Source organism: Protomyctophum bolini (genome assembly GCF_963924005.1).
Source record: "Protomyctophum bolini genome assembly, chromosome: 2".
In the NCBI taxonomy this organism is placed as follows: Eukaryota; Metazoa; Chordata; class Actinopteri; order Myctophiformes; family Myctophidae; genus Protomyctophum; species Protomyctophum bolini.
In genome coordinates, this window is record NC_137863.1 from 51885913 (window position 1) to 51912010 (window position 26098).

A 26098-nucleotide genomic window follows, 5' to 3' on the forward strand; every position below is an offset into this window, starting at 1 on the left:
CACGTCACAATGACACACTCCGATGGTCAGCTGGAAGTGAATTCACATGTTGCTTTGTGTCACGACGTGTCACGTGTTGGAGACACACGGATAGTGCCCTCATTCAGGGCCAACACTGTCAAAGCACAGCGACTCAGCCACACACACACACACACACACACACACACACACACACACACACACACACACACACGCACGCACGCACGCACACACACACACACACACACACACACACACACACTTGTGGTCGTAGTGACTAGATCTGTCATTGAATTTTTTTTTTTCAGCGATTCTGTTGCGAACTGTTGTGGTATAATTGCAATATTACACTTCTGCGTTGCTTTCAGAACTCGCTCTGTGGGCGAGTTCCTGCAGCATCGCAGGCGTGCATTAATGACGTTAAACCACCCCCTCTCGTGTAATATTGCTTAAATCCGGACTAGTGCTTTTCTTACTGATCTTATTATATCCACAACCAGTGGTAGAGTAGAGCATGTGATCTTATTATATCCATCTCCGGAATTGCATTATTTGTCAATGGGACCCGGCGGCAACTACTGGCGATAGAGGCGATAGAGGCGATAACAGGCGATTGTTGAAAAGTGGGCGGAGAAACGTCGGCCGAAAAGATAAAAATAATAATTCATATTTTGGGCGACGTTTACCGGCGATAGTGGGCGATAGCCAATGTATTTCAAGCGATGCTCGCCGTTGGTCTCCCGCTGTTAAAACGTACTGTTAGGCTCATTCTTCTTTTTACAGAAGCCCCTTTGGGACAAAACACTGAGCAAAGTCTTTGGTCATTATGATAGACAGATGTGTAGAAAAAAAGACATGTATTCGAGCAATCAAACTAAGCGATTTAGCCTAAGACCCATGCAGCGCGCACGGGCAGAGCTGTTGTCGTGTAACATTTCACCTGTACCATTTTGTTATTGGATATAATAACATCAGATTAAAGTAAGAAAACCCTTAATCCAGAAATCACCTTTAAATTGTGGTTAGGGTTAACTCTCTCTCGCTCTCACTCTCTCTCTCTCTCTGTCTCTCTCTACAACCTACGGTATATGTATGTATGCATGTATATCTTCACAAAGACAGGCAGAGCGCAGCACAGACCTTTATCCTCCCACCTCCCTATTTTCCACTCCAGTGTCCTCTCTACATTTGTCAACCTGTCACACTCAATCTGTCACTGTCGTGTTCTCCCTATCACGGCCTCACATCACATCCATGTCTCCGTGCCTTGACATACGAGGACAAAAAAGTTAAAGACCTTCCCATTTTGGCAATTGTTTGCTGTTGCCGGTAGACACATCAAACACCATCCAATGTTTCTCACCTTTTACAGAGAAACCTGTGACAAAATAATGTTAATTCAATTATCTTGACAATGTGACATTTTACCCTTAAAACTCTTTCTCTGCCACCTGGTGGCGGAAGAAGGTAGTTACATGTCGGGAGCAATGCTGTACAAAAACAAAAATCACAACCGAACCTCGGATGGATCACCAATATCATGGACAGCGCTCGTAGTTTCAGAGATATGAGGCATTGAAAATCCTACTTTGAACGGAGGTCTATGGGGGCCATGTGCAAAGATCCTGGTGCTGGGGGTGACGCCTGGCAACCGGACCAAGGTCAAAGTCATACGATTTGTCACACACATTACTGCAGTGATGGGGGCACGGTGGCACAGTTGGTTGTGCTGTCGCCTCACAGCTAGAAGGTCCTAGGTTCGATTCCCGCTCGGGGCACTGTGGGTGCTGGCGGCGTGTTTCCTCCTCCACGTCATCAGTGCCCATACCCGAAGGCTGGGTTGGCGAAGGGGCCCTTCTGTGTGGAGTTTGCATGTTCTCCCTGTGTCCCCTAGGGTAGGTACCCTCACAAAAACATGCAGTAATCCTGGTCTCTAAACTGCCTCCCCCTGGCCGGCCGGGGCGCCTGATGGAGGGGAAAGGAACTGGTTGGAATAACATGTTCCTTCCACGCGCTACGTCCAACCAGGGAAACTCCCCCCTGTCAGGTGTAAAGGAGCAACTTGGACACTCAAGCATGAAGGAAGCATGAGTTAAGTCCGTTGCTCTCCCCAGGTTGGTGGAGGGTGTGTAGAGCCCAGGATCACAGTAGATGATTGACACAGGGGTGAAAAATGGGTTACAAAATCGTGGGATAAAAAATATAATTTAAAAAAACATTACCGCAGTGAAATGTGTTCTCCGCATTTGGCCCATCTCTTGGAGCGGTGAGCCACATCCATGAACCGGTGAGCTGCAGCCGTGCGGCACTTGGGAATCATTGGATTAGTTGATTTGACCCCCCAATCCAACCCATTGATGCTGAGTGTCAAGCAGGGAGCCATTGGGTCCCATTTGTACAGTCTTTGGTATGACCCGGCCCGGGGATCGAACCCCAACCTCAGGGCAGACACTCTAACCACAAGGCCACTGTCTGGTTGGTACGAATATGCAGTAGAATGAAAAAGGATGCTTTAAATGAAAGATTTAAAAGGAGATATTTTCTTTTCCTTTTACATTGTAGATAAGTTTAGGCCAAAACAGTTTTTGTGTTGATTAATGCTATGTTTAGTGGAGTTGCTGGAAGTAGTCAGACCAAAATCCTAAATCTGCCTTATAGTCTGTCTAAAGCCTCATTTATGCTTTGTCAAATGACCGTGTTGCGACGTGCTGTGAGCTTGCAGATCAGCTATTTTTAGCGAGCGACATCCTCGCATCATGGAGTGTCAATGAAGCGTAAGACAAGAGGAGTCTCCTCTGAGGCAGATAGAGAGACTGATGGACGAGACCACTGTGTAAAAGTCAAAAGTACAATGTCATGGGAGTTGCACTCAGCACAAGTTCCTCTGCATAAACAGTAACATGAAGATTGTACACCACACGTGCCAGAAAAGTGCTTGTGGATGGCGAGAATGACAGTGATATATGTTCCGGGAGTTGAATTGCTTTGTATCCCTTATCCGAGTCTATCCACAGAAGCGGCTCTTGACTATTATTTGTCAAATCCTCCTTCCGTATGGTGTGATACATTTGTCTATGTGACTATGTCTCCTGTGAAGAGTGCATATACACACACTGCTGAAGTTTAATTTCAAACAGTGACGCTTCCCCATTTTCTCTCTCGTCTTTTTTTATTTGACTGAAAAAGATTACCCGGTGAATGTTAACACCACGCAGCCAATTCACTTTGCCGTTGGAATTATTCAACCCTGAGTGTGACAATGCCTAGGCTGTGCCAGCTCCCCCCAGATGGAGTGGTCCTTGAACTGCTTATATTGTTGGATTATCTCTGGGGTTTGTCATCCCCCGTTTTTGTTTTTTCGAGTCGCCATGCAGTGGACTGAACAAAAACTCTCCAGCGATGACGAGTACTACGATTGTTTTGTTTGGTTTTTATTATCACACAGCAGAAATAGAAAATAATGGAATCCCGTAACACTGTCTTCACTTACTGTACAGCATTTTCAACATTTCGGTCGTTCAGACCTCAGCAAGCACAACATCCTCTCATTCAATCATACATTACCTTGAACTCTGTTAGAATTGATTCAGTCTGTAGTCCAGGGATATAGAGCGTCGCAGTACCGCCCCCTCGAGAGACCCGGAAAATAAATCGCCGTTCATTTTCCTCATAGACTTTTCAGAAAGTATTTATTTAAAGACGTTTACGCCGCGGACAAATCCAACTGTTGTCGTGACAAATCATGACAATAAACACAATGTTTTGGGCCAAACAAATAATTAGAAAGTAGAAAAAAACGGCAGGTTACAACACTTTTTGTTGTTGTTTTTTTTCTTATAAATGATTTGATCGGCCCAAAACATTGTGTTCAATGTCATGATTTGTCACGATCCGAGTTGGCTTTGTCCACGGCGTAACCGTCTTTAAATAAATACTTTAGGAAAAGCCTATGGAGAAAATTAATGGAGAACCATTTCCTGGGCCACTCATTGTTCTGAAAGGGGGAGGGACTATGGTTGAATACGCTCTATTCAACTAAATTGTTCAGGGGGCCACATTGTCAGAAACCCAAGGGGCCGGGGGCCGGACTGCCACGGCGCCTCCCGCGTGCTATGAATATATTTACACTTGACACAACACGCAACCACATTTTCACAACTTTTATTGAACTACATTGCAAAAGTAGTATACTTTTCCAAAGTGCTTCATTTATGTGCAACTGCAACATCTCCTGTTCAACATTTCAATATAAAAATAAAATAAAAAATAAACAAGTGCATGATGTGCATCTGAACATTCTAACACCAACACTTGGACAAAAAACACATTTATAGTGCAGCTGAGGTTATGAAAAAGTGCTTAATGTCTGTGCAACAACAGCAAATCACAGCATCTTATTGGCACTTATTGTCCACTCTTAATAACTCTCAAACATCGGGGGGGGGGGGGGGGGGGGCAGGAATAGTTGTGTGTATGTAGGAATAGCCTACATACACACAACTAATGAAAGAGATTGTACTTCTTTGACTGGGCAATGGCAGAGAAAGAGGGTTCATAGGAAGTGAGGGCTACCCGCAAACAGTGATGCAAATGCTCATTTGTCAAGGAGGCACGTGAGAGAAGCTGGATTCACAGGTGTATGTTGAGCCAAACATTGTTAGCACAGATTTTGCCAGCTTTTTCATGTTGGGGAATGTGTTGACATGAACACACTTTGTCCAAAATGTTGTGGTGGATTCATTCTCAAGTGCCTGCTTCAGAGCAGATGATGCTTGCATGTCAATTATTTCAATTACTTCATCAATGTGAAGTGATGCAAGGAACTCTTGTCCTTTTGTGGAAATAACAGCTACAATGGGTTGCTCACAAAATGCATCAATTCTCTGGGCATGTCAAATTCATCAAATCGTCTTGCAAAGTTTTCCCTCAATTTAGCAATGAGATATGTCATTAATTGATGGCTTGACTTTACTTGTTGAGGACTTGATAAAGTTACAAAGTGTGGGATGGAGCATTCTGTCAGTGAGATCAGATGAGAAAATAACTAGTTTAGTTTGAAATGCAGTTAGACTTTCAACAATATCAACAACTGTTTTATTTCTACCCTGCAGTCCCAGATTAAGTTGATTCAAATGATGAAAGATGTCGTTTAAAAAGCACATATTGGACACAAATCCATCATCCAACATTAGCGACAGAAACGGGTTGGGCTTTCTTCTGCTTGGAGTCACGGAGAAATGTTATAATTTCCTTCCTGAGGTCACATACTCTCTTGAGCGCATTGCCCTTGCTTAACCACCGAACGTCATTATGTAACAGTAAATCACTATGATCAGCTGACATAAACAGTCTGTGTTGAAGACTGGAGGTTAATCATGGAGTTAATCATGGCCATAACGGAGTCCATTGTATCTTTCAACTCACCACTGAGTCGGGCGCACAGAACGCTCTGGTCGATCAAGCAGTGGAGTGATTTCATCCTCGGTGCGATGGCACGCAGTCGTGCAGCCAGGCATTTGATGCTCCCCGCCATAGATGGAGCACCGTCTGTAACCAGCATGTTAACTTGCTCCAAATTAAGCTTGTTGTCTTTGAGAAAAGCAACAATCTTGTTGAACACGATTTCACCAGTTGTCTGTCCTTCCAGAGGTATTAGTCCCAGGATGTCCTCTCTGAAAACGTCACCATCAAAGAAAACGCACAAATAAACACAGCTGAGCTATGTTGGCGTTATCTGTGGACTCGTCCACAGCCAGCGATATTACAGCAGCTTTCCTCAATTGACCCAAAAGAGTTTCAAAGACGTCTGTGGCTAAAACATCTATCCTTCTCGCTGTTGTTGTATCTGACATGGGTATTGACTTGATAGATGACAGCACTTGCTCTCTCACTTTATCCTCCGTTACCACCTCCTCAACAGCGGCCAGCATGCATTATTTTATCATCTCAGAATCTGTGAATGTTTTTTTCTTTTTGCCAAGGATCCATGCCATACGGAGAGATGCTGCAGTTGCTTTCGCCTGTACTGTGCAGGCCCGAGTGAAGTTACGCCGTGTTTTATCGTAGCTTTCAGACAGCTTTTTTATCCTTTCCTTGCGCATATCTGAACCTGGTGGATAGTTTGCATCAAACTTGTCATAAGTTGTGTTGAAGTGCCTCCGCAGGTTATACTCCTTTGCAACAGCATTGATTTGGTTGCAGAGCAAACACATTGGTTTGCCCTTGGGAGTTTCAATGTATGCATATTTCTCGGTCCACTCGTTATTAAACTGGTGATTTTCTTAATCAACTTTATTTTTATTTTTTTCGATAGCGACATAGTTACACTAGTACACACCACACCAGTGGGAGCAAGCCGGGTGGGATGCAATGTTTGTTTTCATTTTGATTTCACGTGCAGGAAGGAGAGCTCGGAGCATTATTTTTCTTCTGTCGTTTGGGTGCATGGCACTGCATACATGCTATTTTACCAGCGCTTTGCTGGTGTGAAGGATTTGTTATTGTGCTGAACATGTCGGATATATAGAATTATGATTATTATGTCTGTCACTGTGTACATATGGCGAACGTATGTGGTTGTTCCGAACATTCCGGTATAATTACTAAATATGTAACATAACAATTATATATAAAAAATTTAAGAAAATGTTTTTTTTGGGGGTCGAAATCTTCCGCGGGCTGGTCCAACTTGCTTGGCGGGCCGGATCTGGTCCGCGGGCCGCCAGTTGAATAGCCCTGCTGTAGTCCCTTCCCTGCCGCAGCCATGCAGCCAGATGTTTTACTCTGAAGACCCAAAAATTCACCCCAAAATGAAACACAAGCTAAATCGGCTAAAGCTAATTTGGCTACCGTCTTTTTATAGGTCATCAGAAGCGTTAATATTGTAATTGCGAGGTAGCGGCGACTTAGTAATCAGCCGCTAACACCGACGTTCTGGTTGTCTGGATGCTGAAAGTGGTCTGAGTGAGGATGTGAGCCGAGGCTAGAAGCGTTCAGTAACACACTGTCTTGCTTGCAGTAATATTAGGACTGTAAATTTTAATAACGACGGTTGTTCTTGAAAACCTTCATCTTGCAGTGTCTGTCTTTTGTTACATTTATAAACACGTTCAAAATCTTTATTGTCATATCACACTACAAGTAACGTGGGTGAAATTGTTGGTTCTGCAGCTCATAATTGCAGTTAAAAAATATAGAGAGAGAAGAGCGTAAACGTGCAGTACATATGACTGATCTACATACATGCATAATACAAATTAAAAGGTCATGAATATAAAGGAGTTTCTATTAAGACAACAGACACATTCAGTTCAGTCTGTGCAGTGTCACCAGACTTAGTTCATGTTCCTCATTTGTTTCTCTCTCTCTCTCTCTCTCTCTCTCTCTCTCTCGCCCCCACCATGCCAGACAACACGGCTGGTATCCGCACCCAGCGTACAGGTTTCAACCGTCATGAGCAGAACGTCTACTTCCTGCCCATACTGGTGGTGGACAGTGGGCCTCCCTCCCTCAGCTCCACAGGCACGCTGACCATTCGCATATGTGGCTGCGACCGCGGTGAGTTAACCGCCATTTATACTAAGTTACGTTCTTCTTCTGGGTGTCATGCACCAGAAATAGAACGCCGCAGTCCCGCCCCCGACGAGCAGCCCAGAAGAGAATTTTCCATACATTTTTTTCCCATAGATGTTTCAGAAAGTATTTCTTTAAAAGACCTGTAGGCCTAAGCCTCGGACAAAGCTGACTCTGACGTTTTGTTGTTGTTGTTTTTCTTCTTTATAATTATTTGTTTGGCCCCCAAATAATTGCTTATTGCCATGATTTGTCACCATCCGAGTTATCTTTGTCCGAGGCTTATGTACTTTCTGAAAAAAAGATATTGGAAATTCTCTCGTCATCATGATCTAGAAGTTATGCATTGTCAGTTTATGGGTCTGCTAATTTTGGCCATCCCTGGCTTACTGCATGGAGTTTGCTCACGAGTGACGTGAAGATCCATGGTGGATGCCCTGTGCTCCCAAGGGGGCAACGTGGACTAGTCAAGTCAGTTACGTCTTAACTGCATCTCTTACATTACTCGAACAAATAACATTCAAATGACAGTAAATCATTGGTTTACACTTGGCCTACAGCAATAAGTAATTTAAAGTGCTTTACCTGTTTACAGCATAATCCATTGGTGATCGAGATTCTACTATACCTGCACAGCAGGGTTTTTCATGTATTTTCTTTCCTGAATGCGATGATATTCTCGTTCTGTATGTGTCCAGTGATGTTTTACACACAACAAACAAAACAAAAAAAATCTGTCAAAATCTGATTATGGAGTTTACATGCTGAACCCCACTAAGTGCCATGAAGATCTCCCCATCTGCCCTCAATGTTTACCTTGCCTTTGATTGTGACCTTTACGTTTGACCTTTTCAATCCAAAAGTTAATTATTTTCCTGGAGCGCTATAAGTTTCATGACAGTTTCATTGCCAATTGGCATAATGGTGTGAGTAATGAACTGTACAACTGTTATAGCTGTGTCTCTAGCTTGCTTACTGTGATTAAGATCTGACCTTGATTGGGATTATCAGTCATGTTTATATGGGTATTATACTACCTACATTCGGGGTATGATTGAGTTTACACTGGCAATGTAAAAATAAATAACTGGTGTCAAAACGTGGTAAAACACAGCGGTAGATTTGCATTAGTGAGATTCAAGGGCCGCTTTTTGAATACAAATGGAGTGCTTCTTTTTCTCTCTCTCTCTTTGCACTACAGATGGAGCCATCCAATCCTGCAACGCTACAGCCTACGTGATGAGTGCTGCTCTCAGCCCCGGAGCTCTCATAGCGCTGCTGGTCTGCATGCTCATCCTTATCGGTAAGTGTTCATCATAAGTATGATGAAGGGGCACGGGGGGTTCCTCTTCATCACGGACCACACCTTCAACAACAGCACGTCCATCACATTTCCCGTCAGAAAGGTGCTCTAAAGTGGAAATAAACGGTTTCTAGGGGCGACCGTAGCTTAGTGGTAATCATAAAGTCATCGGTTCGCCTCCCGGCGAGCCCGTGTCTACGTGTCAAAGTGTCCCTGAGCAAGGCAATTAACCCCTGACAGCTACCCCTGAGTGCTCATTGTGAAGAACCACAGCCATCGGTGAAGCTCCATGGGATCAACAAATCACTCCCACAATTCTGTTAATATGCTAATGTGCTGTAACTCACAGTGTATACATTTAACCAAATGGACTCTTAGTGTCAGATCTTATGAAGATCTTATGAAGCAAGTCCGGTACTGTAAAAAAAATAATTAAAAAGAAAGTTCACTCCACTCAGAAATTCACGCAACCAAGCATACTTTAATGCCCACTTTTTTTGAAGTTATCTATATTTCAGCATTGGCATCACACACACACACACACACACACACACACACACACACACACACACACACACACACACACACACACACACACACACACACACAGCAGCCAAAAACAAGGAGAAAGAAAATACTACTATTTTTTACGAAGGGACAGCTTCTTCTGCCTGTACGACGTACAGCCGATGCCGCCTGGCTTTATCCGTGATGTCAAGTCACTTTGTTCTGTGCCATGCACACTGGAGATGGGATGGAAGAGGGGGGAGAGGGGGCTGCAAACAGGCAAAAAGAGCTGCCTCAGCACTGTATCCCTCTGGAACAGAAGGCTTTAAATAGACAAGCCTTTCTTCACTTTCTCTGTTACAAAGTTGTTTGTGAACGCGAGCCCTACACATACACATATGCACGCGCACGTGTGCACACACGCACGCACAAAAACAGAAACTGTCAAACACACACCCCAACGTGCACACAGTTACACAAACACATACTAACACAAATTATGCTATATTACACTCAAACACAAACGTGCGAACACACTCACGCACACGCACGTGCATGCACGTGACGCACGCACCGCACATACTCTCTCTCTCTCTCTCAGAGGAAGAGGAGGGCCTGAGAGGGTTAGCGTTGTCGTCACTGAAAGTTTGATGAGCCGGCTCTCTCACTCTCCTCATCCTGCTCTTCTGAGCCACAGATCAAGATGTTTTGTCTCCCTGGCGCGCAACACTTTACATAATGTTTTACATTATGTGGGCCGTGAATGATGGATGGCGTGACACAGGGTTCGCTTCAACTTTGAATAACGGGTTGCTTGTTTTGCTTTGCTTTCTTGCGTTCAAACAGCCTCTGTAATGAGGCGAGTTAAAGCCGTGTTTCCCATTAGCCAAGACATATTCCGGTGTGGCGACGTCGAAAGAAGGAGCATGATTTATTCATCAAGTTTCTAAAAGCCAGACATGCTGCATACTGTATGGTACATGTCTGTAGACCAGACCTGGGCATTGTACGGCCCGCGGGCCAGATACGGCCCGCTGGCTGATTCTGACCGGCCCGTGAAAGATTACTTGATAATTAGAAAATAAAACATACTTTCCTTACCATAATGGGTGGACTAAAACCGCATTGCTTTTATTTTGAAGCCCATGTATTCTCACACTGCACGCAATCTGCACGTCAACTGTGCACGTGAATTGCGTGTGATTGAGAACCTGTCTTCCTTCCTTCACCCCCCCATATGCGAAAATGTCGGCTTTTTTGGATTTATTGGTGACAACAGCGACGGTGAATGCAAATAGCCATGAAGCCCAGCTAAGCATGCAGCTCCACAACAGGGTATGGCAGGCGCATGATTACCAAACTTACTCGCAGGAGGACAAGTTAAATCCCATTATGCTTTATTGCTTTATTTAACCCGCTCTAACACGCCTCGCCAATAAAGTTAACTTAAAATATGTGTTGCTGCATCGTAAGGCGTTGTTGCGCCCCGAATGTGGCGTGCTTCTGAAGTTCAGAACCTTTGGGCGATGCGCCGTGTGCTTGTGGATCGTCTGTTTTCGGCACGCGAGTCGACACCGTTGTACCACAAAGTAAATCTGGCAGAACGTGCACACATCAATGCCTGCCAGGGTGCCAAGTCTCAACAATATCATCACTGTTTGGCTTGTTATTGTGTTTTCAGAACGTTGTTGTTTAATCGTTGTGAGTGACTCAACAGTGCTCATATCACGCTGATAGTAAGCAGTGCGCCATGTGGGTTGTGAAAGTGGCACCACCAGGGTCCTCCATGGAAGAACAACTATTAAAAGAGCTACCTCTAATGTTCTCATTGTTAAAATACTGACTTGTACAAAGTACAAAGTAAAATAAATCACACCCATGTGAAATATGAGGGGCGCTCTTATTGTACATCATCATAAATGGCCATTTACTGCTTTTTATGTAGAAATAAAATTGATATTATGCATAATTAAGTTCAGCCTTTTGGCCCGGCCCTCCAAAATGGCATCACAATAAGAGAGATACTATAGTAACTGTACTAAGTAGTGTAATAGTAGTTTAATAGTGTAATAGTGTATTAAGTCAAATTTTGTAATAGTGTAATAAGTATATTTAGCGTAAAAGTGTAATAGTAGTGTAATAGTGTAATATAAGTGTAATAGTGAAATAGTAGTGTAATAGTGTAATAGTGAAGTAGTGTATTAAGTCTAATTTTGTAATAAGTGTATTTAGTGTAATAGTGTAATAAGTGTAATAGTGCAATAGTGTAATAGTGGTGTAATAGTTTAATAAGTGTATTCTGTCTTATCTATCTGTCTCTCTCTGTCTCTCTCTCCCCCCTTCTCTCTCTCTCTCTCTCTCTCTCTCTCTCTCTCCACCCCCCTCTCTCTATCTCCCTCTCCTTGGTCCCGCCTTATCGCTGCTTGCAGCTATATTTGTGGGTTTTTTTTTTCTTCTTCTTCTCCTTCCGCCAAAAATAGTAGTTCTGGCTGAACCGTGCAGTCGGTTTTCGTGAAATCTGGTAATCTGGTAGAGGGCCATGCCAAACGGTGACTATGCGAAGCCCATGACGATAGGCCAAATGGTGGCGCTATAGCACTCAATTGAAAATGCAAACTTTGAACGTGCATAGCTCATGAACCGTTTGACCATTGGCAATGACACTTTTATGTGTCTCCTCATGCCGAACAACTTTTGTGTTCTGACTTTTGACCTCTGACCTTTAGATCACCCAACATTTTGAATCATATGAAAAACAGTTAAAATGTATCTCCTCCCAGGATCTTTGATCAAAATGCACAAAAACGTCTACGCGTGAACTTTGGACCTATACGGATAAAAAATCGTAGTAAATTGTTTTTAACTGTTTAAATGTGGGAAAGGGAGATTCACGTGGTTCACATCACATTTCATGACATCCGATCGTATCTAGCTAGGCAGCTACTGTTTCTCACTCCCCCCCAGCATGTCTCAGGGAAGGGAGGGCCCCTGTTTGCTCGCGAGGAGGCGTATTTGTGTAGACTCTGTTTCTGTCGGAACATGCTCGGACTTGTTGCCATAATGGACACCGCACGGATCTAAAGTCTGGTCTCCCTTCCTTCATCATCTCCGAGGGACGGCACGGTTATTTTGTTATGATGATGTCTTTAGAAGACGCACGCGCCGCTGTTCTGACTTTACAAGTCAGCAACAACAACCTTGGCGAGCCAAGTTGGAACGATACACAGCGACAGATGGATAAATAATGACAATGGATAAATAATGACAATGCGTCTTCGCATCGTTCCATCTGCCCGCCGGGGGTCTTGATCCGTCATCATCATAATCTTCATAAAAAATAAACAAAACAGTAGCAACGTAGCCCCAAGATGTTCCCTCGGTCCCAATGTCCCATATGCTCATTCTTTAGCTCATACAAAAGCCATTTAGTCACAGACGTTGACAGGCAGATATAAAAATGAACACAAATAATATCCTATACACAATGAAATACCGAAATGAAAGCCCTGAATGTATACTTTTAGGAGGAAAACAATATACACATTGATCCCATGTACAGTTTGTCAGTAATTGTTTTTTGAATGCAGCTTGCGGCCACCAGAGAGAACTTTAGAGAAGGCATGGACCTGAACAACTATTATTCACAAAATAAGGCCTATAGCGACTGTTGCACTGCTCACTTCACAGGGGTGTGATTTTTATTATTATTACAGTATTAGTATTTTTCTTATGAAAGCAGAGAGTCTTCTGTTTCATACGGTATATAGTATGTACATGTCGCTAGGCCTTATTTTGTGAATAATAGTTCTTCAGGTCCATGCCTTCTCTAAAGTTCTCTCTGGTGGGCGCAAGCTGCATTCAATAGCCAATTGCTGACAAACTATATTGTTTTCCTCCTAAAAGTAGACATTCAGGGCTTTCATTCAGTGTATGGTATGTGTATAGGATATTATTTGTGTTCATATAAAAAAACTGAACTGAAATGTCTGTCAACTTCAACCTTCCATATCTCTGCTGTTTTTTCAAGCGAGCAGAGTGCAAAAGCAGGTGTTAGAAAAAGGTCAATATCTCCAGAATGGAAGATGGTATAATCATGATTCTTTTTAAAATTGAAGTGGACAAGTTGGGATTTCTTTTGATGTATGCAGTGTGATTCTCGCTATAAGAGAACAGTTTGCTGTGGGCCCTGAAACAGTTCCTTCGTCCAATGTTAATCCCTTAGCATAGCGCAAGACAGCCTTGCAGAATAGTCTTAGCAGCAGGAGTCTTAAGTGAAAAAAATATAATACATATATACAGTGTCATATGCTTATGTCACTTTACAGTATTGTAGAGGGTCATGCCAAATAGTACTGCAAGCAGTTTTACTCCAATTAGGCAAAGGGGGGCGCTATAGCAATTTTTGGAAAATGTAGCCTTTGAACCGTCATAACTCATGCTTTGTTTGGCCAAAAGTCATGGCACTTGTTTCGAATACCGGACTTCTCGCCTCGGCGAGTGAACTTCACCTTTGGCGAGTGACCTTCCCCTTTTGCAGAGAAGTCTTTACTTTCCGAGGCGAGTCGCCAAGACCAATCGCCCCAGAAAGTGAAGCCTTCTCGGCAAAAGGGGAAGACCACTCGACCCTGAGCATGCTCATTTTAGTCATTTCCATTGCGCTCCAATTCCAAGGCGCACCGAGGAAAAAACGTGGAGCAGGCTGCAGTATGCAGTGATGATTGACGATCCATGTAAACATTCGTTCGGAATGACCATTTCCCATGTAAACTCGCGGCAAAAAACATTACATCGGATGTATTTTATTCGGAAGTATTTATTCGGAATGATCACCCTTCATGTAAACGTAGCCATTGTTGTTGTAATCAATCACAGTTCTAATAGACCTATACTGACTGAATTACATCTGAATAGCAAACCCCCTGAATAATGAGAAATGAGTTTTCAAATAAATACATGTGGCGTAAAACTGCTTGCAGCTAACACTGCAAGTAGGCTATAATTTATTCCATGAAGTTACTTGTAGTTTTAGACCCATGCTTTTAATTGCTAAATTAAAAAAATGCTGTATGTTTACATTACCTTAGGTACCTTTTTACCCCTAAATGCATGGCTTGAATCAGCCGCGCACTGATGTGAAAGAGTCAAAACCTTACCTTACCTTACCAACATTCAATATTTGAGCTGTTCTTCTAACAACAATGTCATGGATTGATCAAATTATAGAAACGACGGATTTCACCGCGACGCGCATGGATGTCATGGATTGATCAAATTATATAAAAGACGGATTTAGCACAGTAGCTAGCAAAGGCTGCAGTTGCTGAAAGTGAAGAAAACACTAGCCAAAAAGTGAAGACCACTCGCAAAAAGGTGAAGACATTTCGCCCCGGGCCCAGTGGTCTTCCCCTCGGGACGAGTGGACTTCCCCTTTTGGCGAGTCGCCAAGACCAATCGCCCAGACTGCTCGCCAAGGGCGAGTGGTCTTGCTACCCTTGTTTCCACATGTTCCTTGACTTATGGGGAACATATCCGTCACTTTGACAAGTAAGCTCCGCCCTCAGTTATTCCGCCATTTGGAGGAGTTTGAAAAATTCATATACCTGATTTTCTGCCTGGATTTTTGAGCAATTTGAGTGAAACGTCCTACACACAATCTATGGACCATTACTGAAATACCGGTTGAAGAGAAGTTTGTAAGTGAAAACATGAACATCCAACACACTGTAGAAATGGATAATGACATGCCCAAAATGAGGACACACATACTTCTTACCAAAACACTGAATGATGTTACTGTTTAGAATGAGTCAATTGACTGTGTCTGTATAGCTCAGCTGGTAGAGCTTTTTCCTTTGGAGCACAAGGTCATGCGTTCAAATCCGGGTACCGGCAACTCAGCCCGTGATTCTTATCTGTGCATATTGTTCTTATTGCGTATTGTCTTCTTTCTTGGTCCCGCCTTAACGCTGCTTGCAGCTATATTATATATGTGTGGTTGGTGAAGTGCCAAGGTTTGTTGCTCTGGGCTCTGGAACATATACAAACAAACTTAATGTAAGCGTCTAAACTTGCCAAGAAGCTTAAGGGTTAGGGTTAGTTCACCCCCCAAAATATATATATTTTTTTGTCTATGGATTACTATGGATTATGATTTTTTTGATATGTGTGGGGTTTTTTTTTTGTCACATTCCTAAGCCAATAATTTGACGACGTGCAGTGCAGTGGTGCAGTGGATCCAGACACAAAGAGACTCCATTCTTTATGTCATGGTGTCAGATTTAGGGCTGCAAATTAGCAATACTTTAAACATTTATTCACAACGCACCGCACGCCAATTTTCGATACTTTTGAAAAAGCTAAACTATATATAAAATAAAAAGTCCTCCAAAATCAACAAATTGTAAATCTGATTATCATTATTATTAGTATTATTATTATTAATTTAAATTGATTGAATCAATTAGTTGTATTAACTGTTGCACTTGCACACCTAGTCAGTCTGCACTGGTTGTGACAAACCAGTCACCACAGATCCAACTGAGTGCTGTTGAGTGGTAGAAAATACTCCCTCACGACTGGAGGCACAGATTGAGTGAAAGCACCTGATGCTGCCTGACTGTCCACTGTGTGGACAGTAGAATGTAGGAGCTGCAAGTGCTGGGCTCAGGGGAATGAAATTGGACAGCAGTGTTCCAACAGTTGTTCGCTGGTATTAATAGAGTAGCTAGCTGGACTGGAGTGAGCCGGCATGTGAAAGCTACAGCAATCATCACATTAGCCAATACTTTGCTGCTCCCTCTAAAAGCATGACAACATAATGTAATGTACATGGATAAGCTTTGTACTGTTCTTGCACGCACAATATGCACACTTCCAATGCATATACGGACACACACATTTGAAGATTGCATCTTTCCACCCTTAGCCGATTTAACCCTGGAGTCCATAATTTGGGGCGAAACATTTCAAAAATATTCTCAAATTTGTATTTAAAAAAAATATATAAAATCTGTAAGCTTGTAGATAGGCTATTTTCACTATTTATTGTACGAAGTACAAAGGGCTTACTGTAAGTGCATAACTGCAGTGCAAATCTTTAGCCCACAACACATCTTTAGTAGACTCCTTTGTAGTGAGGGACTGAGGGAGCAGCCCCACCCACACAAGCACACAGCCATTAAACAACCTAGCCCAAGCAGAGAGCGTGCTCCTTCTCCCGAGGCCGGACCACCCCTATTACATCAATTGTTGGATGATGAGAACAATGAAAACACATTTCTGCCTAATTACCCTACAAGCAAACAGTCCCTCTATCAGTTAATTTAAGGGGGCCCGATGTGATGAATCCATTCCACTGCGCTGCGGCATCTGCACGCATCCGTTCCAATTACCAGCCATCTGCCGTGATGAACTCCTGGGCTTGCTCAGCCAGCGTGGCCCAAGGGGAAATGAGCCGTCTTGTCAGGAACGCTTATCGAAACACCTGTACACAAGGGGGGCCGCAGGGCCATTGTATGTGGAGGTAATGGTACAGGTACATTATGGTTCCTACAGAGGTAGAGCATGTAGCTATGCACTTGTACATTGCCTCGGACATGCTAACCTGTAGCTAGATACTGTAGGCAACCCGTGGCAGCAGTAGCGTTTGTGGTGTGCATAACAGATACTGTGATGTATGAGTCTGACGCACACTGGCAAGATTTAAGTCGAAAGTGAATGTCAGACTGTAAGTTGTTGATTCCGTTGTTTTACACAAGCCACTTTGATTAATGGCGTAAGCTACAGTCTGACATTAAAATATCTTGCCTTTAACAATCCTACCAAAAACACACAGTACTACCAGTAAAATAAATAATTATAATTATCCCCAAAGAAAAGCACATTACCACCACCCGCAGTGCGATGTGATAGAAATTACATGGCCTGCATTTACAAGAAGCAGCTGATCTGTATGTACGAAACAGTTTGCAGTGTCAAGGTCCCCACCTCCCATTACTCTCCTCATCAGTGAGAATTGAGAGTAATTGTCTGAGCGAATGCTTGGCACCACATGGCGGCACGCTCCAGAGCCTATCACGTAGCTGTGACGGCTTCCTGGACCCCGTGGCAATTAACTCCCATTTATAGAGGAGAATAAACACAATGAGCTGAGGTGCTGGCATCCCGACGGACCGCACCAAACAATGCAAGTGGAGTGTGATTGTACATTATCAGTCAGAGATATTGCATAAAAAGCCCCCAGACGCTTTTCAGTGAGTTTTTCCTCTTCGCCCGGACGCCGCTCTTCGGAGCGGGCCGTTTTCCCCTCAGCAAGTTATTTTTCAGGTCATTTACACCAAATAAAGACAATTACTGGGACCTGCAACAAGTCATTTGTATAGATTAATATGCTTGTGACCCTCAGTGTGTTTAATATAGCATCAAATTCCATTTAACCACTTTAACCCTATACATCGGCAATTTGAAAATAGCTGATAAGCTCGTAGATCTGGTATTTTCCCCAAATCTTTCAAAAACTAGTTTGGAAACAAACAAATCTTGGATGGGGTCAGTGGCAAAATACATATTAATTTGGGTCTGCTTGACGTGAAAAGGTTTGAGAACCACTGCTTTACTGTATTTGCAGTCCCCTTTATGCCACACATAAGCACGTATCATCCATCTAGTTTGAGCGCTAAATGATCTGGCCATATATCTCAGTTTACTCGAGCATGGCTGTAGTCATGTGAGCTTAGAGCATCAAACATTCTGTGCCATCCTGGACATCACAGACACCATAATAGATGGTGTCTGTCTTCTCCAGCGGGTTTGCTCACATTTGTTTTAGGCAACAGACTACATGTGTACGTTCCAGAAGATGTATTGCACCCACCATGTAATGATCTATCTAAGTGTCCTCTCATCGGCATGCGTTTGCTGTACCTGCTCAAGGTCCCTGTTGTGAAAGAGAGAGAGAGAGAGAAGAGACAATTAAGGAACGCATGGAGAGTCCTTGCGTCAAAACAATCTGACTTGACATCTACCCTTGTAAAATGACTGATCACATAAGATTAAAGCAATATAATTACCATTATTACTAGGTAACCTATGGCCTTGGTTGATAAAAGAACACTTTAGTGTGAATGATTCACATTTGTATGCAGTGATGTTAATGATAACATAAAAAGCCCAACAATCATTCCACTGTGACACGGTTGTTACAACTAAACAGCCATGTCCTTCAACCTCAGTCTTTTCATCATACTATATCATACATCATACATTGGGGTCCGTTATTAAAAAAAGTAATACACTACATATTACATATTACTTTTGAAAAAATGTAATGCCTTACATTACTTGATTACTCCCTGGAGAAAGTAACTAGTTATACTAGTCGTTACATTACTTTTGAGTTACTCCATAACATCGCCTGTCGCATTGTCACCCGTTTCTAACTAAACTAAATATGTAATAAATGTCCAAATATTTGTATATTTTTTGGAACAAGGCTTCAAGATATCCTCAAAACACAACAAAACTAATAGTCACAATTTTCAGTAATTGAGAAGGTGGTGGCAGAGAATATTGTCAGATAATACAGTTAGATAGTATTGCTTGCAATATTGAGACATTTTGGTTAGCTCTGTAAATCAAATTAGGCTCAATCAAAATTCATCTTTCACTATGCACACCCCAGCCACAATTTAGTTTTCATTATTAACCAATCTCTGCAGCCCTTCCCTTATCCACCTTACAGGAACTTCATATTTTGTATTGTGGACAAGCACGAAAAATTAAAAACATGAAATAGACTAGTACACTCGAGCGCCGAGCCACGCCACTGTATTGTCCCATACTGTACTGTACTGTACTGTACTGTACTGTACTGTACTGTACTGCTGCACCGTGTGTGTGCGTCACACTCGCAGTGAAATGGGGTGTGGCCTAAAATGTGATGTAATTTCCATCACTGTGAACTGTTGCACAATAACATGGTTTTTCATGCAAACTGTACAGTAATTATGACAGTTGCATGGATGCAAAGTAGTGCGTTGTGTGGGCAAACGGTTTGGCAGGAGAAGGCGGACAAAGGCAGCCGGATAAACAGGGTGTGTGGGTTTTAATTAGGGTGGCAGGATTTTTTGGACAACCTTTTAATACATTAGGAAGGCAATCAGTATGAGTGTGCAAAGAGGGTGATTATGGAGGTTGCTGCAGGGCTGTCAGAACCTAAGTCTCTCAATAATAGTGTGGTACGAGGCGTCAAAAAAACAGCTCCCGTAGGATTTTTGTGCTAAAATTGATTTTTTTGGAGATCTTGGTTCTATAGAGTCCAAACTATGAGAAAATGATGGGGTTCAAATTTCCCCGACCCCCACCCCGTTTCTGGGGGGGTCATCTATTTGGGACCTCCCAGAACAGTATGCCAGCCAGTTAATGTCCGATTTTCATAATATTAGAATTGTTTTGTATGTTTTAAAACATTCTGAGTTGATTTCTTAAACTTTTAAAGTGGTTAGAAGAATATTTTTTGACTTTTGGTAGGGGTGTTTCCTCACCTGGGACCTCCCGTACTGACCCCTGGGCCTATTCCAGTTCTCATTACATTCCTCGCTCTGCTCCTGCTCCAGAATATTGTCAAATTAGATCATAAATGAAGCATAAAAGTATTTGTAGCTGGGCTCTGATATAAAAAAAATGGTAGTAGCCAATATGAGGGGTCTTCCACTTGTCATCCTTAGAGGAACTCATCAAGTATTTGTTTTTCTTTGCTCGTGATCTCCTTAAATATGCTCGACTATCTTGCCCAAATGAACGCTCTTGAACAGGATGACCCAGAAACATGGAACGCACTGAAGTCAGGTGAATTTGTGGTGGCAACTGGCAAAGTCAGAGATACCGTTCACTCATCTCTTCACAGATCAAGACCTTGAGCAGGAAATCAAGAAGCTAAAGGGACATGGGGTGGATGGTTTGGGGACTCCTTATATGGTTATGGCTAAGTTAAAAACTTAACTTAAAAATATAACTTAACTTAAAAAAAAAATAACTTAAAAATAAATCTTAAAAAAACCCAAATATGTACAAGCTGCGTTCGCTTCCCGCGTTTGCGCGTCTTACTGGTATCAATTATTTTAAGTGTAGAATGCAGACATCCAGGATCCTGGTGAATAATGACCATAAAACATTTGATTCTGAGAGAGAGAGAGAGAGAGAGAGAGAGAGAGAAAAAGAAACCCATCAAGGCTTTTGTTTGTGTGTTTATTTATTTTCTTTTCATCTTCATCTGAAGCTGACCGAGGCCATTACAGATGACCAATCACAGTCAGCTCACAGCTTCTTCTGTTCTTATTGGGTTCAATGTTATGTTTTACTTTATTAAGATTTAATTTAATTGTATTTGTTGGGAGACTAGCCCTATACGACCAATGGGACACTAAGCCCCACGGCCAATGGGACACTAACCCCCACTAAGCCCCACGGCCAATGGGACACTAGAGTTTTATTTTTGTGTCATATTTGTATTTTTATTGTCCTTCTTTATTGTGAACATGCTTTTATGTTGTCTTTGGTAGGGCTGTCAGTTCACCTCTATAATCCAATTCGAATTTCATTGCTTCATTATTTGTAATTTTCGAAAATATTTGAATATTTACATTGTTTATTTTAGCTCATATTTAGCCTATAATAATACTCGTGGCTGGCATGTCTTGTGAGTTTTGGGAAGTGCATAGTTTCGACAGGTCTGCCTGCTGTGGACAGTGAAACCCTGACCATTAAACACGGGCAGACGCAACGATAAAGTCTATCATTCATTGTGAAGCCAGCAACATGTTGATGCAAACAGACGTGTACAGTAGCTGCTCCAAATAATATTAGCATTCGTCTGTGTCTGCCCGTGTAATCGCAGCATCGAGTGTGAGGGTTGGTTCGTGTTATTAAGGAGGACTCCTTGGTTTCTAACGATATGGACCAGAGTTAAACTAATGTTAGCTCCCATGCTAACTAGTTGCTACCCTCGTCAGAAACAACACCACAGATCGGGTGGATGCTGATAAAACTTTGCTTGTGCCCGTGGATGGGAAATGAGATTTAAACGGCTATAGAAGCGTGGATGAAAGGCAAGCACAGATGTGCAATAAAGTTGTGTCGTGAGACTGTATTATGATTTTCGTTCTACCGGCGATTTCTGTCTGTGTATCTATGTATGTGTTACAAGGGTTTGTTTGTCTGTGATTAAAAGGGTTACTGTTTACAACAACCAGTAAGCCCGCCCACCCTGTAGACTGTCTCTGATTGGCTTACCCTGAAATCTGGCCCTACGTTAGCCAATCAATGACCTCTTCTGCGACGTGACCGGACGTGCACCTTTTAACATGCAGTGGAAGCGGCCGGGGAGATTTCACAGCGGTAGATTCGTTACTCAATACATTTAGTGAGCGGATAAAATAACATAAAACAAAATAAAAATATGAAATAGAATTAATAAATGATTAAAGCTCCATTCGAATGGCAATTTTAGCTTTCGAATATATATATATTTTTTAATATTCAAATTTCTTTCATATTATGAAATTCGTTCTGACAGCACTAGTCTTTGGCTAGCCATGCACTAGTCATGGCTGCCAGTTCCCACCTGATGTCGTGTGGGAGTTCTGATTGGTCCAGACCATACTGCATAACTGCTAGATTACATAAGGTCTTAAGACTAGGACTCCAGTCTAAGATGAACAGGTCGTCAGAGGGTGTGCCGTATCCTTTGTATCCTCCAAAGAGGACGACACGATCTCCCATCATGCAACAGCACATGCGACGCATTGGATATGGTCCTTCCCCCTTGGGCTCAACCTTCTTCCAGGAGAAGGTCTCTGGACTGAATTTCCACACATCATTGAAGGTCTGGTTATCGTTCAAGCCACCAAATATGTACAGCTCTCCATTGTAGGTAAAGGCTGAATGCCAACGGCGTGCTTCTGGAAGGAGCTGTGCAGAAGGTGTGTTGAGCCAATGGTTGTTCTCTGTGTCAAACACTAGTGTTTCACTAGTGTTCTGGTACCTCCAGCCTCCAAATACAAACATCTTTGTCCCGATGATGGTGACAGAGTGACCCCGTGAAGCAGGAGGTAGAGTTCCTCTGTTGTTAATTACTGACCAGACCATTGTGCTGGTGTCCAACTTGTACATGTCATTAGAGGGTCCAGTCAGCTTGGTGTTTCCTCCATGGATAAACATGACCTTCTCCAACGCACAGGCTGAGTGGTCGTACCTCTCCTCTGGAACAGTCCCAGAAACGCTGGGTTTGAACCATCTGTGGGCGTCAACATCAAATGTATAAAGCACATTGTAGAACTCCCCAATCCAGATCCCTCCCCAGATGTAGACTATATATTCTATCAACACAGCTGTGTGTCTCCTGCGCCTGGATGGAACCTCTAGGTGGCGTCCTCCTCCTCTTCCAGGGGTCACTGGGGTCAACTTCCTCCAGCATAAAGACACTGTGTTGAAGACGTGAACATCAATGTGATCACGGTCTCCTCCAAAGCAGTACAGCTTGTCCTGCAGCGCCACCACAGCTGCACGGCGACATCTCTCTGCTCCTCCTTTCAGATGGACGGTCCAGCGGATCATTCTAACGTCACAATGTTCTTGCAAATCTGTCGCACAATGCAGTTCTGTCTCTCTCTGTCCCACAATGCAGTTCTGTCTCCACACACCACCCTCTTATATCGCTACAGCGGAATAAACGTCACCTGAAGCCCACGGCCAATCCGTGGAGACGACGTGTAGCGTCAGCCAATGAGGGAAGACGTTGGATGGATGAGCTGTTGATGTGATTGGTGTAAAAGCACTGGTTCTCAACATATTCCCATTGACAATTAAAGGAGAATTTACGTCATAAGTGGACGAGCAAATCGACATGTTACGTTATGCTGATGTACAACGATAGGAGCGCCCCTCACTTCACACGGGTGTGATGTTTTCCTGTGTCTAATGTTGAATGAGTTCAGAGGACCCTGGGCAAGACCTAAGCTGGAAAGACTATCATGGGGTGGATGGTTGGACTCAGTATAGCAGCTCTGGACCGACTAGTCACTACCACACCTCATCTTTCTGGTCTAGTGAATCAGTACCTCAACAGCTTCCCAAAAGCTTCCAGGTCTTCAAGGAAAGAACATTATCAGCTCTCAGGAGAGATTGCATTGTGGTCAAGAGAAAATGCTCTCAAGCAATGTAAATTGATTGAGTTGCACTGTGGAGGCAATCTGTTCAAAGAGAACACACCATTGAAGAGTCTGGTTTCATCAGCGCTTGTGTCAGATGGGGCAAGAAATTACATTCTTCCTGGGCCTACACAATTTTCCTGGGCTTACACAATTCTTCTGGTGCTGACTGGGGAGGAAACTTAGTTGGAATCTCCAAGAAGACATGGGTCAATGCCTACTTGAGGCTTGATGATGATGATGATCCTGCCATTAATTGCTTCAAGGACCTTGGGATGGGTTCCATTCCTCCTGAGCTTGTTAACGGCAAGCTTCCATCACCATTGGAGTCATTGGAGCATTTTGCATGCCGTGTTTATAGTCCAAAAGGTCCAACAACCTTACCATTACTCAGATAGGAACTATTTCGGTCAAAGAACTTGGAGGGTGAGATGCTACCTCCAACTCGTGCTGCACTGCTACCACATATCCTCTGTGCCAACTACGTCACAATGCGGAATAAGTCATTCATACCTGCCAAATTGCCCTGAGCTTCCACCAATCGAACATAATGGATGGAATTCAGATAGTGGAGGGTATGTTCCAGTCAGGTGTCTTGCCCTCCCTGCTCCAAAAGCAGTACTTGAGCTCATCAAATGTGGTTGCAAAGCAGGTTGCAAGGGACGGTGCAGCTGCTCAAACAATAACCTGCCTTGCACTCCTCTCTGCAAATGCTATGGTGGAGACTGTGTCAACACTATTAGGGAGGACATTCAAGATGATGATGACGAAGATGAATAGATCCTGCAAATAATGTATTGTAGGCATAATTGACCATGGGCTCTTTAAGAGGATAGGTGTGTGTGTGTGTGTGTGTGTGTGTGTGTGTGTGTGTGTGTGTGTGTGTGTGTGTTTTAGTGTGAGTGCAGTGTGTGAAATAAATGGACACATTCTGCGTGCCCAAAGTGAGAAGTTGCAATACCTTTATTCCCTGCAGTAACATCTGTCAACAATAATGGTAGAATACTAATAAACTATCAAAGTACTTTACATAAACGCAAGATATTCTAATACTATTCGAAATACTTGCAAATCTGTATATATGGGTGCAAGAATAGGGGAAAAACTAGTCCCGGCCCCCTGTGGAAGACCCCTGGTATTAACTACTACTCATTTTTGTAATCAGTGCCCAGCTACATAAACTTTTAATGCTTTAAGTATTATTATCTAATTTGACATTGTTCTGGAACAGGAGCAGAGCGAGGAATGTAATGAGTACTGAGATGAGTCCGGGGGGTCCCGTCCCGGTGAAGAAAGACCCCAACCTAAAGTCAGAAAAGATTATTCTGGCTACTTTCAAAGTGTAATAAATCAACTCAGAATATTTAAAAACCTATAATACAACCCTAATATTTTGAAAATCGGACATTAATTGTCTGGCGTACTATTATGGGAGGTCCCAAAATATATGACCCCCCAAATAAGGGGTGGGGGTCGGGAAAATTTGAACCCCATCATTTTCTGACAGTTTGGTCCCTATGAAAGCCAAAAAAGCAAAAAAAGCACTTTTAGCAAAAAAATCCTACGGAAATACACCTCGTACCACACTATAACCACATTACATAGATTGTACATTACATTCACCCATTCACACATACATTCATACACTGATGGCGGCGGAAATCATGCAAGGCACCAACCAGCACATCAGGAGCAATTAGGGGTTCAGAGTCTTACTCAAGGACGCCTCGTCCTCGACACTATACTCTGGGGGAGCCCGGGTTCGAGCTGGTAACCTTGTGGTTACCAGTGAAATTAATTTAGCAAACTAGTACAGTTTTGGAATAAGAAGATGCCTGTGACAAGTACATCTGAACCCTATCCGTGCCACACTCCACCACCTAGCTCTGTACTGACTTGAACACCCCACTGAGGAGTCCCATCTTCCTCATAGACCAGACAAGTGGTAATTTGTTCCTACTAAGTGTGTTTGCTGCAAAGACTGAGCTTGTATAGATCGCCTATTTTCACAATGTTTGTCCCGACCCCCAGTTTGGGAGCCACTGCCCTAGGGGACTTGGATTATTATTATTTTGCCAGACACCTTTACAAACAATAGTGAAGACATTTCTTGTTAAGACATTTCTTCCTTGTTAAGACATTTCTTCCAAGATTTGTGTAATATTCCCAGTCTATCACTTGGCAGCCATGCTTTTACAAATGTCACAGTACCAACCATTAATAATGAATGCACTCCTTATTGGTATGGAAAAAAATCAAAATAAATCTCCTGAAAGCTTCAACAGAATGTGAAGTATGTGTATAGGTGATAAATTCACCAATCCTGGGCATTACGGCATATAGAAAAGGGAGAAATGTCCTATTACACTGTTATAACCTTATTACAAATTGCTTTATTATATAATTGTACTTGTAATTGCTTGACTATAATTTAAATATGCTACTTGGATTCCTATATCACCAAAACATGGGGTTAGGCACCAACATTACTTGTCTACTGTGAATAATGAAGGAGTAATGGCCTTTTAAGGAA

At 42.8% G+C, this 26098-nt stretch overlaps 1 protein-coding gene across 1 annotated transcript in view; it reads left to right on the plus strand.

The window, feature by feature from the left end:
• The window catches only part of LOC308327381 (cadherin-22-like), a gene marked incomplete at its 5' end in the record, with an annotated part of 121070 nt that overhangs the window by 91092 nt on the left and 3880 nt on the right, over window positions 1–26098 (plus strand). Inside the window, 2 exons of the mRNA XM_080780768.1 lie at window positions 7387–7536; window positions 8753–8854. Coding sequence (XP_080636894.1) covers window positions 7387–7536; window positions 8753–8854 — 252 coding nt within the window. The remainder of the gene's footprint in view (window positions 1–7386; window positions 7537–8752; window positions 8855–26098) is intronic.